The 19,415-nt window shown below is 41.3% G+C and overlaps 1 protein-coding gene across 1 annotated transcript; it reads right to left on the bottom strand.

Annotated features, from left to right (window-relative positions):
- Positions 1–89: 89 nt before the first annotated feature.
- Positions 90–18,317, bottom strand: LOC108117022 (serine-rich adhesin for platelets). The gene is given in 5 exon segments (XM_041819491.1): positions 90–1,195; positions 1,279–4,842; positions 4,844–4,999; positions 5,001–7,426; positions 17,922–18,317. Coding segments are annotated over 5 exon segments (6,708 nt in total). The 5' UTR covers positions 18,196–18,317; the 3' UTR covers positions 90–907.
- Positions 18,318–19,415: the final 1,098 nt, after the last annotated feature.

Here is a 19,415-nt window from a genome sequence, read left to right as displayed (position 1 = left end):
TCTGTGGAACGGAGAACTTTCGAGAAAATGCTTGGTGTATAATTCCTCTTGAGTAGGTAGTAATCAACGGAGGTAAAAAGGCTAGGAAGTTCAGAAACTTACAATTATAACCTTTCGGTTAAAATTTTTTTTACGAAAAAGTACTGGTAAACCAACATTTTTTTTGAAACCAAAATGGAAACTTATACTTTTACCTTAAAAACTGGACACACTTATTAATTTTACAAAAGAGTATTCCGCCAAATGTTTCAAAAACTATAAACTTTCAAGAGTGTAAAGGAGATAAAGAGGTCAAAGGAGAAACAGGAAATTATTCCTTAAAGTAAAAATTAAAATTAAAGTAGTTAACAGAAGAAAAAGAGAAAAGAAAATTTTTTAAAGATCCAATCTGCATCCTTGAAATTATTCCCGAAAGTTAAACAAGTTCCACTGTAACATTCTTCGACAATTTATGTATATGTTTCAATTTATTATAATCTTTAAGCATAGTCTAAGATATATATATATATATATATATGTATATGGCGTTCAGAACGTATGTTTAAACTCTAAACATAAATACAATTACTGCGTAAAAGCTACAACATGTACGTGTTTGTAGTGAAGGCTGTGCCTGTTTCCACTATAGGAAGACTACTCAAAAAAAAACGTTTGTTTCCTTTTAAAACGCGTAAAGTGCAATCTTGCAGTCCGACACCAAGAATCTAGTTAACCATCCAGCAACCAAAACTTTTTGGTTTTGGAGGGTTAAACCCGGGCTTAACCTAATGTAATTTCCCTACGTCCTAAGCTAACTCTTTTGTTCGATCGTTTGCTGTGCCAGCAAAATACCTCGGCTTGATTCAGGAAAATGCTGGCGCAGCAAACAAACAATGGCGGCGACTAAGCGAATCTAGACTAAATCTAATTAAATGCGCATGCTGCGGCGTCTATGGCCAATGTTGAGCCACTCTAGTGGCACATTACCGCCTACATTGTAAGTGGTTGGGGTGCAGTTAAGCAGCTTCCTGGCGGGCTCACATCGGCGGCTCACGTTCCAGTAGGCGAAGCCTTGTGGACAGCGGTGGATCTGTCCCTCAATTCGTCCCGTCACTTCGGAGAATCCGCACTTGACGAACAGCTGGCCGCACTGGTCATCGTTAAGGGCGAAGTGACCCTCATCTGGGCACAGAGGTGCCGTCGTACTGATTTGTACCTGTTAATGGAACATGGTGAGATCATAGTGCACATCATATCTTAAATATATATTTTCTAGCGTTGGATTTGTTTTCAGCTTACCACATTCTGAAGCTTGGTTTCCTGATCGAAAAAGTTGGTGGTCCTCTTCATATTCTTAGAGCATTTGTCACCCTCCTGGGGCTTGCCACAGCTGCATGTCTTGTCCTGGTATACAGTTCCATTAGGGCATTGGAAGACCACAATGTTTAGATCGTTGCTATCAGCACTCTCGCTGCACTGATAGAACATGCCACACTTCTCGGGATGCTGACGGAAGCCAGTGGGACAGACGAACAAATTCTGTCCCGGTCCGGTTGTGGGGCATGGAGCGCTGGTGTTGGCCGAGGGTGTCGGGTTCTCAGTGGTGTTTGGTGGTTCTGTTGTTGGCTGATTGGTTGTGGTATCTCCCCCAATAGTGGTCGTGGTTTCTGGCCTGGCTGATGTAGTAGTAGTTTCAGGGGCTTTAGTCGTAGTAGTAGTTGTGACAGGGATTTCTGTAGTAGTTGTTACTGGGCTAGTGGTTTCGGTGCTTCCAGAAGTAGTTGTTTCAGGGGTTGCCGTTGTTGTGGTGATAGGAGATTGTGTAGTTGTTGTTTCAGGGTATGGTGTAGTAGTGGTATCAGAAGATGATGTAGTAGTGGTTTCAGTGGCTCCCGTTGTTGTGGTGGTTTCAGGGTTTCTGGAAGTGGTTGTTTCAGGGGTTCCTGGACTAGTAGTACTTTCCGTCGTACCCGGCGAGGAAGTCGTCTGTCCAGATGAGCAATTGCCCGATACCTGATCGGCAAAATTGCAAGTTTCGGTGGATGTATCCCAAACAGTTCCATTGCCGCATTTGAAAGCGTAAACCTGGTATTTCCCATTCTGTGCCCCATCTACACAGCGATAGTAGCGATTGCAGTCACTGGGATCGGGGAAGAATCCCTCGGCAGTGCAGTTATAGTTAGGCTGTGGTTCCGGTTGCGTAGTGGTAGATGGACCTTCTGGTGTGGTGGTCTCAGAGTTCTCCGTAGTGGTTGTGGTTTCTGGTTTCAATGAGGTTGTGGGTTCTTGAGTAGTGGTTGTTACAGGTAAATTGGTTGTCGTTATAGGTTCTGTGACTGGTCCAGTAGTTGGCTTATAACCAGGAGTAGTGGTTGTGGTTTCAATTGGAGTAGTTGTGGTTGTTGGTTCATAGCCGGGAATATTTGTAGTGGTAGGTCCCTGTGTAGTTGGTTTTCCGGGATATTCGGTAGTTGTGGGGTTTTCTGTCGGCTTCCCTGTTGGCTTCTCTGTTGGTTTCTCTGTTGGCTTCTCTGTTGGTTTCTCTGTTGGTTTCTCTGTTGGTTTCTCTGTTGGTTTTCCTGTTGGTTTCTCTGTTGAAGGTTCATCGGTTGGTTTTGTGATGGGCTTCGTAACTGTTGTGGGCTCGTCCGTTGGTGATGGAGTGGTACTTCCAGGTTCTTTGGACTCTTCACTTGGAGTTGTAGTCTCCGGATCCTTTGTGGTCGGTGGTTCTGTTGGTAGCTTCGAACACCTCGGGATATTCTGCATGTAATCACAGGTCTGCACATCTTCATTCCATCCTGTGCCCTTGGGACACGTGAAAGTGTACTTTCTGTAGGAGGCTCCAGCGTTGATGCATCGATAGTATTTCCTACAATCTTCGGGATCGGCCATATAACCCTCACCAGTGCATTCAGTGCCAGCTGGTAGGGGTTTCATTGTGGTTGTGGACGGTTTTTGGGTGGTAGTTTCCGAATTCGATGTGATCGTTGTAGTTTCGGTTTCTGAGTTGACAGTTGTGGTAGTACTGGGTGGAGCTTCTGTTGGGGTAGTGGATGGTAGGCCTGTTGTAGTGGGTGGTAAACCAGTTGTAGTAGTTGGAGGCAATCCAGTTGTTGTTGTGGGAGGCAATTCAGTTGTTGTAGTGGGAGGAGATCCAGTTGTCGTAGTGGGAGGTAAGGTGGTTGTTGTAGTAGGGGGTAGATCAGTAGTGGCTGCTTGTGTTGTAGTGGTTAAAGGTGTTGTCGTTGTTCCATTGGTTGATGGCTCGCAAGGAGGTTTTGATGTAGTAGGATCAGTACCAGTGTTGCAGTTGTTGAAATTGTGGTTGCAGGTCTGCAGATCTTGATCCCAAACGGTACCAGCTCCACATTGGAACGGAATTGCAGTGAAGCTTCCTTTGTTATTTTGAACACAGCGATAGAACTTTGAGCAGTTGCTGGGATCAGCCATAAAGCCCTCTGAGGTACACTTTCCATTAGTGTTGGGTGGTTGAGTAGTAGGAGATGATGTTGGAGAGGATGGAGATGTGGAAGAAGAGGTAGAGGAGGGAACGACATCAGTGGTTGTAGATGGGCCTGACGGTCTGGATGTGGATGACTGGTCTGAAGGTCTGGATGTGGATGAAGGACCTGAAGGTCTGGATGTGGATGAAGGACCTGAAGGTCTAGAGGTGGTTGTGGTTGTTGTTGAAGGAGGAGTGGTTGTGGGAGGAGCTACGCCTCCACATTCCTTGACAGCCCAAGCATGGTTACAGGCCTGAAGCTGGGCATCCCAAACAGTGCCAGGTCCACATTTGAAGGCCACCATATTAAAGCCTCCTCTATCATTATCAACGCAACGATAGAACTTGGCACACTCCGTGCGATCGCCAACAAATTGTCCATTAAACTTGCAGGTTTCAGAAGGATTTGGTTTGGAGGTAGTTGAGCTGCTGCTAGATGAGGATGAACTGGAGGAGGATGAAGATGAACCTTGATTGTTGTTGTTGCTTGAAGAGGATGAAGATGATGATGACGAAGAGGTCGATCCATTTCCAGATGTATTGGATCCTGAAGAGGAACCACTATTGGATGAAGAGCCTTGATTTGACGAGCCACTACTAGAAGATGATCCACTGTTTGAGGACGAAGATCCCGTATTAGAGGAGGAGCCAGTGTTCGAGGATGAACCACTGTTTGAAGATGATCCAGTATTGGATCCTGTGCTGGACGATGAACCACTGTTGGAGGAGGAACCGGTGTTTGATGATCCTGAATTGGAGGAAGAACCACTGTTCGATGATGATCCACTGTTCGAAGAAGAACCACTGTTATTTGATGAACTGCTTGAGGAGGAGCTGCTGCTGCTAGTTGAAGATCCGTCTTGATTGACCACTTTCTTACACTTCAAGGGCTTGGTTTGGATCTGATCAGGATGGTTGCAGCTGTTGGCCTCAGGATCCCATAAAGTCTTTGGTGGACAGGTGAATGATACTTTCGTAAATCCACCCTTACCATTATCCACGCAGCGATAGAACTTGGAGCAATTCTCGTTGTCGGCTAGGAAAGTCTCCTCACTCTCACATTTCTCGGCAGGCCTGAATGGTTTCTGTGTGGTGGATGATGAAGATCCTTCAGTCGTTGAGGATGAAGTTTGGTTAGAAGACGACGACTGTTGAGATGATGAGGACTGGTTGGAGGAAGATCCTTGGTTGGAGGAAGATCCTTGGTTAGAAGAGGAACCCTGGTTTGAAGAAGATCCCTGATTAGACGAAGATCCTTGATTGGAAGAAGATCCCTGGTTTGAAGATGATCCTTGGTTGGAAGAAGATCCCTGGTTAGTCGATGATCCTTGGTTTGATGATGATCCTTGGTTAGAAGAAGGAACTCTGATTTGATGAAGAGCCTTGGTTGGATGACGATCCCTGATTGGAAGAGGATCCCTGGTTAGACGAAGATCCTTGGTTAGAAGAAGATCCCTGGTTAGACGATGATCCTTGGTTAGATGAAGATCCCTGACTTGAAGTCCTTGATTAGAACCTGGTTAGATTAAGAAGAGGATCCCTGGTTAGACGAAGATCCTTGGTTAGATGAAGATCCCTGACTTGAAGAAGAACCTTGGTTAGAAGAGGATGACGACCCTTGATTCGATGACGACCCTTGATTGGAAGAACTTCCACTACCATTGGCCATTGCCTTGCACTGCTTTTTTTGCACATCTGTGGGATGGTTGCATCCCTTAGTATCTGGATCCCAAACTGTTCCTGGGGAACAATCAAAAGGAACCTTACTGAAGCCACCATTACCATTTTCTACGCAACGGTAGAATCGGGCGCAATCCTTCTTATCTGCCAAATATGTTTCCGTATCTTGACATTCACCATCGGGATTGGATGGTTTTGGTGTGGTCGATTGAGTGTTCGTACTATTGTTGGACGAATTGTTGCTGGAACTCGAGCTTTGATTATTCGATGAAGATGAACCTTGATTGGATGATTGGTTGTTAGATGAGCCTTGGTTGCTGGATGAACTTTGGTTGCTGGATGAACCTTGGTTGCTAGATGAGCCTTGGTTGCTAGATGAACCTTGGTTGCTGGATGAACTTTGGTTGCTTGAAGAGCCTTGGTTACTAGATGAGCCTTGATTACTGGATGATTGATTGCTAGATGAACTTTGATTGCTTGAAGAGCCTTGGTTACTAGATGAGCCTTGATTGCTGGATGATCCTTGACTACTGGATGAACTTTGGTTGCTAGATGAGCCTTGGTTGCTGGAAGATCCTTGAGTGCTGGATGAACCTTGGTTGCTAGATGAACCTTGGTTGCTGGATGAACTCTGGTTGCTAGATGATTGATTGCTGGAAGAGCCTTGATTGTTGTTGCTGGAGGAGCTTCCACTTGATTGCTGCCCAGAGTTGTTACTGCCACTGGATGAACCCGATTGAATGTTGCACTTCTTCTTTTGATCTTCAGTTGGCAAATCGCACACCTTATCTTCCTGATTCCAAACGGTGCCGGGACCACAGGTGAAAGGCACTTGTTCTAATTTTCCGTTTTTATCTTGGCGACATCTGTAGAACTTAGCACAATCTTCTTTGTCGGGTATGTAGGTATTCTCATCCTCACATTCTGTGGGCACAGGCTTATTGGATCCACTGCTCGTTTGGTTGCCAGAAGAGCTCTGATTGCTGTTAGAGCTGGAGGATTGGCTGTTGTTGGAACTCTGGTTACTGTTAGAGGATTGATTGCTGCTAGAACTTTGACTGTTATTCGAGGATTGGTTGCTGCCAGAGCTTTGGTTACTGCCGGAGCTTTGGTTCTGGTTGTTGCTGGAGTTTTGGTTACTGTTCGAGGATTGGTTGCTTCCAGAGCTTTGGCTGTTGCCCGAGCTTTGGTTGCTGTTACTGCTGGAGGATTGATTGCTGCCGGAATTTTGGGAGCTTGAGCCTTGATTGCTACTGGAGCTCGTGCTGGATTCCTGATTATTACTAGATCCGGAGCTGGACTCTTGATTATTGCTAGATTCCGAGCTGGACTCTTCATTGTTGCTAGATCCAGAGCTGGACTCCTGATTGTTGCTAGAAGTAGAGCTGGACTGCTGATTGGAGCTGGATGTAGAGGACTCCTGCTGACTCGAGCTAGAGCTAGAAGTGGAACTGGACGTAGAACTAGAGCTTTGGGAGGAATTCGATGAACTTGTTGATGAGCTCTGCTGGCTGCTTGAGGTAGAGTTTTGATAACTGGTCTGCGAGGATTGTGTTGACGTTTGGCCGGCGTAATAACCATCGTTCTGTGGAACCGCTTGATTGCGGCATCCTCCGTTGGCACGTACGTCAAACATGTGGTTGCAGGACTGTAGGGATTCATCCCATGCCGTGCCATCGGAACACCGGAAGCCGATTTTGTTATAGCCTCGACCGTTGGAGATGCAGCGATAAAACACGGTGCAGTCGTTGGGATCGTTCAGGAAGCCATCATCCCGGCATATTACCCCCGTACCGTCTTCCGTCTCTTCCGCTGATCCAACAGCTCGCAGGGATGATGAGCTGGAAAAGGATATGACAGAGACACCGCTGAGACCTGCCAGGCCATAATTCGTGGGCAGCCGATGGTTGGACGCATAGGTTCGCAGCTCATTGGCCGCAGGTGTGACGGCCAGGTTAAGCATCGCATTATGGTCATTCTGTCCATAGTCGTCCTGCTCCCACTTCTCCATGCTGCCACCGTCCTCCACCTCGTTCACCTGATCCACACACTCATCCCGTCCAGCCAACGCTGGTGGCATACACATTCGCAGGGAACGCGAGAAGACCATATCTTCGGGACAGCTCAAAATGTAGGGTTGTATGTATTGGTCCGAACGCCGCTCACAGCGGTAATAAATCCAGCAATCATAGTCGTCCGCAAACAGACCTTCTCCTGGACAGTAAAAGGCCACGTCTGTCTGATCCATCGGCGATGGAATATCTGCAATGAAATGCGAAAGAAGATGACTTTATTTTTGGATTATCTTAATTAGGGTTATTAAGAGAGAGATATGGCCTATATGATTTTCATTTTATCAAAATTATATAAAAATAAACAAAGTCCAAATCTATATCATTATTCTTTTGACCACTAAATGGCAGCCAATTTTGCAGATAAAAAATGTATTCCCCAAAGGTTCTCTTATATGGAGAAAGTTTAAAAAAACTTCATTTTAAAGTTAAAAAACTTTATTCTCTTTTACTAAAGTAGTTCCTCCAATAAAAAACTGCACTTTTGGCCCTTTCCCTAATTTGTTTTCAAAAAACCGAAGAGTATCAATCTGCAAATTAGCATAGTTTTTTTTTGAAATGTATATATATGGACAGGCAATTTGAAATCGCCCGCCGGAACAAACCATTGAACTGAAACTTCCTGTCACAAATTCTCTCAACTGCATATATTACAAGCATATAGTACATGAGCATGTCGAATACATCGATCTACATATATTTTGCTCAATTTCGTTTGACATTTTCCGCGCTCGTCTTTCGTTTTTCGTTGCGGGATTTTTCGCGCTGTCAAAATAAAATTGATAATTTATTGTCATTCAATGTGCGAGAGTCCTCTTTTTCAATATTTTTTGTTTTTTTTTTTTTTTGGTTTATTTGGTTGTTTGGGGGCATACGCAGACTTTGCCTTCCAATAAATTTAAATGCATTTATGGCCGTTACAGCGGAACAAATTCATTTTCAAAATGAATTGTGAGTATGTGTTTTTTTTTCGTGTATGTTTTTATCCAGCTTTCCCCATTTTTTGGTGGTCTTTCCTGGTTTTTTTTTCTTTGGTTATTGGTAATAAAGGAGGCTGTGAACATTGTAAATGCGCGGCTAAAAATTAGACCGGGTCTAGGTCTCTGGGCATAAATTCACATCAGTCACTGACTAATATATTTGATTTGGCTTTTTTTTTTGGCCGCCCCTTCCTGTTTTTATTATTATTATCACAGTGTGTAAGCCTTGGCCAATGGTTTATGGTTAGAATGGCCGGAGGCCATATATTTCTTATGAAAATTGCCAAATTTAATGGCCATAAAATTTAATTATGCCAAATGTGGTTAGGCTCTGTCGGGAAGAAAACATTTATTTGGGCAAATGTGTGTTAGATTGATAGAAACTTTCAATGTTAGGCGGGCAGGGATTTTTGCAAAATAAATTAGGAAAGTAACTTCAATTATTGATAGGAAAAATATCTGAATAAAATTTATTAAATTAAAATAAAGTCTCTTTTAAAAAGTAAAGAAAATATTCAATTATAAATAAACCAATTTCCTTTTTTAAAAAGAGGAAAATGTTGAGATACCAAGCAGTTTCGAATCAATTAGTAAAATATCAAAGTAGCATTGCTAAAAATTGTTATTTTTTCATATTAAACTTTTGGTAATGGAAAATACCTCTTTAATACTTTATGACCTCTGGTATTTACACGCCCATTTGCATCGATGGCAAAGCGCTTAAATTTTAAATGTAACCTCTTGCCCGGCCGCAACCGAAAATCCAGTAAACTAATTTAATAGAACGCCTCACAGCACACGGCTTGGCTCGCAGCTCGCAGTTCGCTGTGTGTTGGCAAACAAACATAAAGTTTCAATTTGTACACGAAAGCCCAAAAATGCTAAACCCATTACACAGATGGCGGCGAAGGATGGAGATGTGTGCGGTGGGCTGGGCCAACCGGAGGATCCTAGCTCCGGCGTCGTCCTCCATCCAGCGTTAAGGGAAAATTGACCGTTTTACGATTTTAATTATATATGATGTGTACTTTAGAACTTATGCAAAATGAAACGAAAGGAGAGCGCGGCAATGCGACCGCAAACTTATGCGTTGCTTCCCCACCAAAAACCCAAACCCCTCTCTCTCATATATATAAATACATATATATATATATTTATATAGAAGTATACATGGCATCTGGCAACCGGGAGCAGGCGTAACATGGTTAGCCACAATCTGACCGCAGAGCATGGCCGCAAATAGTTTCGGATATGCCATTGCCATTGCCACCATTCACCACCCACAAGCCAACACACATTAAACCGCCCAAAAACAGGCACCGACAATCACCAAGCCCAGTCTCGCCCATTGCATTAAAATTTCAATTTTCAACATTTAAGCACGTTACGGTTTATGAAAATTTAGTTATAAAAGCATGCATAAGTACACGTGGCTATAAACTGTGTGCAATTTTCCACTTTTCCTTTATTTTTATTCCTTTTTTTTTGGCCCAACATAGGCATAATTTTCGTGGGCCAGCTGGCTTGGCTGGCTGGTTGGCTGGAAAAATGACAAATAGTGATTTCTATTTTTCACTCTATTTTTCCTTGATAATTAAATATTTATTGAGCGGCTGGTTTTGTGCGGTTTTATATTTCCCAAATCTCCCTGTCATTGGGCTTGCTTCGTTGGCTAGCAATGTCTGTTATTTAAATTTTCATTTGATAAATAGAAATCTTCCCAAATGACCAATTGAAGTGTCTAGTTCTCTTTTTTTTAATAGTTTTTTGTTTTGGAGGTTTTCACAAAATGCCAACTTGGGACATTTAAGCGCTTTGGGCTGTTTTCGGTGTGTGTGTTTGTAGTTGGTTGCAAGAAGTCAGGGAAAATGTCCCTTAATTAGTCATTAAAAGTTTCGTCATTATATTCTGTGTTGGATTTTGTTGCCTTGTTTTTTGATATAGCTACCGCAGGGGTTTTGTAATTTTGTAACTTGTCCAGATAGTGAATTAAAGGTGTGAAAAAGGGGAAATTTTTGAAAATATTCATTCTGAAAGCCTTTTAGGGCAATAATGTACAGGTTTTTTCCCTTTCAAGTAGTTTTATTTACAATATTACCCATCAAACTCTTCAAGTTTAACCTTTAATATTCTCTGCTATCTGCATAAAGAGTTGTTTTTCCAGTTTTTCCCTTCTAAACTTTAAGCTTTACCAACTGTTTTTAATGATTTTACTGACTTGATTCCATTACTTGGCTTACAGAGTGCAATACATAAAAAAAGAGAGAGGAATTCAAATGTCATTTAGCAGCTTGACATTAGTCGCCTGTCGCATCCTTTAATATCCTTCATTCCTGGTCTGTTTTTCTCTGTTTTTCATCCGCCTTTATCGCTGTATTGCCATACCACTCCATCTGGAAAACTCCCCCGAGGGACTTGTAGTTGCAAGTTGTAAATATGATATTTGGATTTTTGAGCTTTTGCCCATCGTCGGGTTGGCAACTCGGCGGTAATTTCATTTGCCTCTGGTGGCATTTTGCGCCTGTGCCTTCATGTTGGACAACGAACGAATGGACGTACGTGTTGGCTAGACCGGATAGCCTGGAGAACCGTATTTTCGTTTCAAGTGCATGTTTATGCCACGCCCATTTCATTCGGTACCGCCTGCCACGCTCAAATTTCATGGTGGCAAATGACCAGCTACAGCAAATTCAATTTATTATGCAGCTTGACAGTTTTTAGCCATTCTCTCTCTAAGATGACAGCTGTTTCTACTGCTCTAGCTAATGCACTCGGAAAAATAAATATTCATAAATAATCATAACTATAAAGTGCTACTAACAACTAATGATATATTTCCGCTGAAGTAATAACTGAATAAAAATAATGTCTATAACTTCGTAAAAGAACTTCATACCTGTTCTACCAACTAAGATACTTTTGTTAAGAAAATATAATCATTTGACCTCATTTTTAGTTCAGTAAAACACGAAACATTTCTCTTCGTGCACTAGTGCTTCTTTTCCTGATCCTGTGCTACTGCTTTCTGACAGCTTTAGTAGATGAAAATGAAACAGAAAATAAAAATGAGCGAAGTTCTCGCTAATTCTGGCATCTGTCGGGCTTCATTTTGGAGTCTCCTTTGAATTTTTTTCCTCTTCCAACACCGATTTCGAATGCGATGCGCCAGATGCATTTGAATTTCGCGCTGCGCTGCGCTCGAGCAGATTTTAATATTGGCAAACGTCCTTGAGGGCATCGATTGTGTTCCCTTAGATTTTCGCTTTGGCCAGCAGTTCCAGTCATTACTCATACGCAGCGTGTGACACAATCGCCACTATGCATTATTCATGGCGATGCGGCTACGCTGGATAAACTTGTCGGAAAAGCTGCCGACAGCTGGCAGCAAAATGTTAAATATTTAAATGCCTTTGCCACCCCAAAAAGCCCCATCCTCTGCCTCTGCCCTGAAAACCATCACGCTGGGAATTGCCTTTAACTAGGAGCAATTAATTTGAATTTGAACTATTTAGAGGCACCCGAACTCATGGTAAGAGGAGGCAAGGAGGTAAGGGAGAGTGTCGGATAGGAGGGTTTGGGTAAATGGGTTCCAGAACTTGCCATCCTGCCGGTAAATTAAGCATAAAGCGCTTTTAGTTACAATCACGTTCGTCTCAATTAAACTACATTAAATTCAATTAGCAGGCAACAGGAACACGAAATGAAAGCAACATTGTCATTACGGTTACAGGCAAAAGCATCTAAGGAACACTGAGAAAAGTGTGTCTTTTTGATGGAATTAAGGATAATGTAGAACCTTTTGGATATTGCTGAATGTACATCCAAGCAAATCTGTAATTATCAGTTTTAGGTTATAAGTTTCTTTGATATAATTCCCCTTTGCTTATAATTACTTTAAAATATTTTCCTCTCAGTGCAGCAACGATAAGAGCAGCGTCTTCTGGCCAAGACGAATAGACTCAAGACGCAGGACACCCAAGGAGGTGGGTGGCAAAAATCTAGCGATGGCCTGACTGACAATTGACTTTCATTATTTCTTACATTCCTGGCTGCATTATTGAGGCCTGGTGCTGGGCATATTTGACAGGACGAAGGAGGTCCTTTGTGGAGCTCCTCACTGGCACAGCCAGTGCCTTGGCGTGTTAGTTTCCCAGTGTAATTAAGTTTAATATTTAATTTAATTGCATAAAGATACACGCACACAACTACAACGTAACCGGTCCCCATAAAAGGACACGCGCAGAGAGACAATGTTGGCCATTTTGCTACTGCTGCTAACTGAAATTATGATGAAAGCAGCGGCAAAAGCCTTTTACAGCGATGTGGGGGAGAGTAGGGGGCCACAAAACCCGTAAAGGTGAAGGTCAGTCCATGGCTTCCTCGAAAGTGGAACGTGCTCGTCTTAGCCGGGACTTAACTCGATGTCCGGTTATCCAGTCCTTTTGGCCAGTTACCAGTTTACCAGTCACTTGGCCAAGTTACTTCATTTGACGCTGCTGACCTCCTTGGGGCTGCATTATTATCATTGGAGTTTTCCTGCCCCTACTTATATTATGTTCTTGCCGTAGGATTATGGCGTGTTAGCAGGTAGTTCGTGCCCTCAACCTGCCCTAAAGACACATATATATATACTCATATATATAGTGGTGATCTGGCGGTGAGGTGGTCATGTAATGAATTGTGTGCCAGGCAGCTTGATGTTTTGTTTGCTGCTCAATTTACTCAGACAGTTAATCACATTGCGTGAAAGCTAATGTCATTAGAAGAGCTTCGTGCTCCGTTTACACACCCACATACTTTGTGTTTTTCCTTTGCTAAGGCTTAACGAATAAATTTGCCATCAAACTCTGTGTCGATGCCTCAAATATCGTGACTTTAAGGAAGTTGGAAGATATTTTATTTTGCATTCTAGATATATTAGAAAAACTTTTCCTTTATATGATGTTCCCTTTCTTTAATATATAAACCCATTTAATGGGTAACAAATTGAGGACACTTTCTTGACTTGTTAAATCAAACAAAAGTTTCCTAAAGTTGCCTTAAAGAAGGGAAAACATATGGTAAAGAAAGTCCTCCGCCTCCGAACCATTGATCAACTTTCTAGCTATTGTATTCATGTATCGGAGTAGGCCGACACCCTTTCATTATTGGTAGCCATACTATATACCCCTTTTCATGGTCCTAGTTTGGTTATACTGCAACAATAGCCTCCGGATATTGGGCGTATAAAAAGTTACATATGTATAGCGCAACTTTAGTTGCCAATTGGAGGAGTGTGTTCGCTTGGCCCCGGGGTCCTCAATTAATTTCATTTAGGGAGTGGCGCACAAGGAGGCCCCCGGCTATAGCTAAACACATCCAAACAAAAGAGCCAGACACACACATACACACATACACATACACACAATATTTTCAATTAAGATGCTGCAATACCAGCAGAATAATAACAATTACAACATGTACGGAGAGTAGAAGTAGAGTGGCGCGGTTTAAAGGAAAGGAAGTCTTCTTGAAACAGAGTCTGGCGTCCTTTCTTGGAAAAGGTTTTCCTCCTGCACTCTCTCGATTGTCGATGAAAGCAGTGAACAAAATTAAAAAGCTTTGCCAACATTTAAGCTGGATTTAATTAAAAGATTTCCAACTAAAAATGATGAACTTGAAATGAGTTTGAAGTTCATTTAGATTGAGAAAAGATTGAAATTACAATAAACTTATCACAATCTTATAACTAAACTATAAACTGCCTAAGTCGGAGTTAATTTGACCTTAAAATCCTTATTTGGTAAACCCTTCCCTGAGGCTTCTTAAGTGCCAAGTTATTTATAAATTCATTGACCTACAGAAATCAGAGTAAACATTGAAATAATATTACAAAATCCTTGTTCTAGCCAAGGCTGCTGTTCAACATCAACGGAGAAACAAGCCACAATTGGATGTGGCAAATAGGTGATGTAGGTGTAGGTTTGAGAAAGCTGATACATTTCTGCTGTAGCAATTACAGAAGTACACGACAAAGGAGTGGGGCAAAGTTACGTACAGTTCTGTAAATGAATTGCTGACAATTAGTTGAATTTGTTGGCGCAGTCAGCTGTGTGGCAAGAAACTGGAAAACTTGTACAGCGACAATCAGAGCAGCTGCCACAGCGGGCGTCACTTGATGAGACCCTAAATCCTTGTCCATAACTGTAGGAATTGGAGTTGTTCTTGTCCTGGTTATGGTTATGTCGGACCAAACTTTTCTATTGCATTAGTTTTGTGTCAATAATAATAAACATTCTCACTGCAGACTTAAGGGCCATATCCTAAACCAGTCCTCGTATGTTGTATTTTAGTGATTTAATCAAAGTTTTTATAAGAAAATATTAGATTTTAAAATGTCAATTTTATTACTAGCATTTTAGCTATTAAGAATTTACCTAGAAAAAAAGTACAAATTGAGTTTGAAGCGCTGTCATTCAACACTTTTGCCCAATCAAATATTTATGTCCCTCGAAGAGGTCATTAACATTCATTTAGCTGGGAAAACAAAGCCATGAATAAACAATTAAACACTTTTGACAGTCCAACGCAGACGGTTGAACTTCTTGAGAGAAAACAAAAGCACCACACTCGACAAGTTTACGGAAGTGCTTTTATTTAGCTGCTTTCCAGGAAAAGAATAGAATCACAGCATCTTGAGTTCCCCCAACTGGACAATCAAAGAGTCAACAGCTTGCTATGAAAAAATAGAAACAGCCCAGTCGCAAATTGCAATTCAAACTATGCACGTGTTAATTATTTATGCCCAACTCCTTTGGCCAAAAGAAATTCCACGCCCGAAACGATAAATCAGTTGGCCATAAGAAGCTATCGCCTTGTAAATTCCACCTTTTGCCATGGAAAAGAGTTCCTAGTATAAATTATACAAATTATTATTTAACTCCTAGTTGCCCAAACGACTTTGGGATACGAGATTCATAGGCAGTGAGAGAAAATCATAGCTTACTTAAGTTTAAGTTTAAGTTTTTCTCTCGTTTTGAAAAACCTTCGAAACATTCTTAGATATTTGTCAAGAGTCATTATAATATTTACGATTACGCACATACGATTATCACATTTTAAATTTACTATTTCTGATCATTTTTTCTCTCTGTGCACTTCTTGGCATGTGGCTTGGTTCTTGGTCTTGGGCCAAAGTTATGCACAGACAAATCGCTTATTTAGATTAGAGCTGACAACCGAGGTGGGGGAAGATTGCCGAGGAAGCCAGAAGAAGGAGCTCCAGAATACAGACGCGGATCGGATACTTATATCCCCAACTGGTTGCAAGATCTTCATTCTCCACAATTTGCTGGCTTGTTTGTTTTTCCTCGAAGAGGAGGTGTGTGCGTGTGTTTATGCTGTTCAAGCGAGTAACAAACTGTCTACTTAGTTTAAGCCAAGCTAGCAGGTAATCGTGGGGTGAATCCGCAGGTAACCGGTGATCATTTTCAATTAGAGAGCCCAAATCGCGGGGCGTGATTTAAAAGCTGTTGTGGGTAAGACTGGTAGCTTGATACCGATTATGGGATAAGTGCGAGAGCATCGTTTATAAAGCCAAAGCTAACGAACCAATGACTCGAAGGACTTTTGCAGATTGTTGTTAGATTAGCGTTCGTAATAAATGAGGCATCTGCTTGATGGAAGGTGGAGCCTGGGTGTTGTCTAGACTTGTGATTGCAAAGCAGCAAGTTTAAAAAATAAAGAAAGAAAGTCCCTACCTGACTCGGCGCATTTGTCATAATAAAATTAGCATTTTCCTGGGTCAACAGGAGACGCAGGAGAGCAGGACACCGGGCCAGAGGCACAGGATGCAGGACAACTTGAGGATGGTGGCCAGTGGACAGTGAAACTTATCAGCGTGTTGACAGTCTTGTCGACTAGAGAAGGAAACAACTAGGCAACTAGGAGATATTGATGTGAAAAAGTAAGTCACCCTTTACAAAAAGTGGCAAATATTCTTAACAAGTTTTTGATGTAGAAAAAGGTAAAATAATTGAAGGTGGGACAGAAGTTATATCTCATTAAAAAGAGAAAGAAATCATTAACTAAAAATAGTGTTCAATATTTGAAACAAGTTACATATTCTTAAGATAGGATATAAATCATTCGTACATTTAACAACCATCTTTCTCCATTGACCTTTTTCCAGTTGCTGCTGCAACTTTATTTCTTTATCCTTCATCCCGAAGTGAAAGGATGTAAAAGCCTTTCCTGTCTGGTCGATAAACATTCGAGTTGCCCTTACAAAATATTAACGAAATGGCCAATTCAATTGGAACTCTATTAGCCCTCGCATTCGATATCCATTCGATTCCCATTCGCTTTCGATTCACTTTAAATGACCAACAAAACGCAAAGGAAAATCCATCAAATTCCTGAAACTACTGAATACTTTTGAGTTGCCAGCGGCAATATTGTGCTGACTAAACGGAAAGAGGGCCCGGCATGTAAAGCGAAATCAAATCACGTACAGTGTCCGTTCCTTTACTAGCCAATATCTGCTGACCAAATTTCACGCAGCTGCAACAAATCAAAGAGCAAAATTCTGGCAACTGAGGAGTAGACCAACTGCCGCCACTTCGAGTGCTAAATAAATTGAAAATTCTAAAAATTTTAATAAAAATTGTCGCAATATTGCAATGAAATTCGCATGATTGCCGGCCGCGTTCTCTACTTCGATTCAGGAGGAATTCAGATTTTTAAAACTTTCCATGGGTATCACGTGCAAATGCAATTCCAATTTTTTTTCCCTTTGCAACCGTCAACTGCAACACCATTTTGATAAATATATATATCTGGTGAGATATATACACTTTGTATATGTCAGTGGAATTGGTGAAATTTTTTTGTTGAGTCAGTTTTGGGGAGAAGTGCTGTCAATTCATGGAATGAGGATCCTCTATCTCTGTTAGGAGGGCTTTTGTAACTTGTATTCTACCTTTTGAACTTTATTTGGAACTTGTAGATTTTTAAACATTGTATACGACTGAGTGTCCTGTGCTGTACATACCATTAAAATTAAGATTTTCTTTTTAATAACTATCTTATAATTGGTTTAGGAAAATATTAATAATGAATAAATAGGATTTATATCGGATTATCTAAATATTTATAAGCAAGTTAAATATCTATTTCAGACTCTGTTTATTTAATCAATAAATTTAAAGTATTTGTTTTTAAATATATTTATTTAATCCAAAAAGTCTTATCTAAATCCCATAATAATTATAACATTAAAATGCGGATTACTGAAAAACTCGCTTTAATATTTGTTATTTATATATTTCCCTTTCAAAAACCTGTGTCGGTCGTTTTCCATGATTTCTTGCCCGCACCCAGAAAATAAATTTAATTGAATTTCATGGCGTTTTTAAAGAGAAACTATCAGATTAATTAATAATATTTATGTGCGGTATTGTGCACGTTGCACACGCCGAAACAAGCGGAAGGCATTGTTTGTCCGTTCGATTTTGACAGATACATAATTAGTTTTTGCACACCATAAGGCCGCAGGTGCCGTTTCTGTTTTCATTTGTCCGATGCATCCAACTATATATCTACATATATAACTTTATATATATATAAATATATGTATTTTTTCTAGCCACAATAGCTATCTATGCTGGCGCATTTTATGCGCTAGAGCTGCGAATGAATTTTGTATAAATGTTTATGGATATTTACCTCGAGCGGCGGCGGCGCCAATGCAAAAGCCGAATGCCAGCAGGCGGCAGAGCCAACTGAACGTGGACGAGGATGAGGATACGGATGTTGATGTGGATGTCCTTGTCGCCATTTTGTCGAGCTGTGAAAATGGCGGCGTCTTTGGCGCCATTGCGTTTTTGCTTTGCCAAAAAAATGTCACAACAGCTGCAAAGAGAAAGAGCGAGAGAGTGTTGGAGAAAAATAAAACGTTTAGAAGTGTTGAGATATTTTCTGGAATTATTCCCTGTCCCATTGCAAAAAAACAATTTGATTTCTTAACAGCATTGACTGTATTTAACGAAAAACATTTACTTTCAATTTGGTTCTGGCCCCTCTTGCTGTTTTTAAATGCGTCCACCCACACTTTACAGGCAGACCAATTTTGCGCGCCATAAAATTCAAATCAATTTCCCTAATTAGCAAAAGTCTCAAGTAATCAGCGAAAGTCTTTCGGAGGAGGTGACATTGCACACTGGGGAGGGAAATGTGTGGAAAATAAAGACAAATGAGAAGTGTATACCTTAAGTTTCCTTTTCCCATGACTTTTAAAGTTAGCATCCTTAACTAAACTATATATCTAAGAAGTCAAACCCATTAAATTAAATTATCTTAGTGTAGAGTGGGCTGTAAGATATATTGCATCTAAAAATGTTCCCCTTTTTTCACTTTTTCCCACCCTGGAAACCATCTTTACGCCTCGTTCGGTTTCATTTCCACAATTTCCATGCCACCATACCCTTGGCTTTTCTCTTCGCCATTTAATAAGTTAATTGTTACTGCCGTTGCACTTTTGCCGCTTTTGAATTTATGATTAGCCACAACCGCCCAGCGGTCGGCAATCAGAAGCCAAGTATTTAACGCTCTTCAAGGACTTGTACACCCAAGACTTGGCTTACTTCCTTCTCCTGCCATTCCACACAAACCCCCACCCAACCAAGCGATCTACTTCAGTACCCGCTCCCCATTTGGCCAACCGTTTTGAGTTGGCCAAGTTTACTTTAAGCCAGCAGTGACAGTTCCACATAAATGTCAACTGCTGCGGTCCTGCTGAGCTTTATGCAGTCCGACTTTTATGCATTTCTAGTGCTTCCCCTCCGATAGAATTCATAGCTGCCAAGGACTCCACATAGTCCCGTTTCCCCGTGGCACAGGCAGGACCTACTCCTTCTCCTACTATAACTACTACTACTACAATTCCCTTCCTCCATCCATCGCATCTTGACTCGTCCGAGTCATTATTGTCGTCTGCTTTTTCACTGGTCGCTGTAACTGCTGCCTGACTTTGTGTCAACTCCATAATTATAGTTTCTGCTATTTTCTTATAGTTTTTGCAACAAAAAACTTCCAATGAGCTGGCCACCGTGGTTTTAAATTGACCAAGTTTTTTGGTTTCTAGTTAGTTTTAAAGGTATTTGTTTTAAGTTTTTAATATGCTTACAACAATGTCAACAATATATCAAGAACAATAATTTC

The sequence above is a fragment of the Drosophila eugracilis genome, unplaced genomic scaffold (genome assembly GCF_018153835.1).
Source record: "Drosophila eugracilis isolate 14026-0451.02 unplaced genomic scaffold, ASM1815383v1 contig_75, whole genome shotgun sequence".
Lineage (NCBI taxonomy): Eukaryota > Metazoa > Arthropoda > Insecta > Diptera > Drosophilidae > Drosophila > Drosophila eugracilis.
This window is presented reverse-complemented; position numbering and strand designations above follow the sequence as displayed.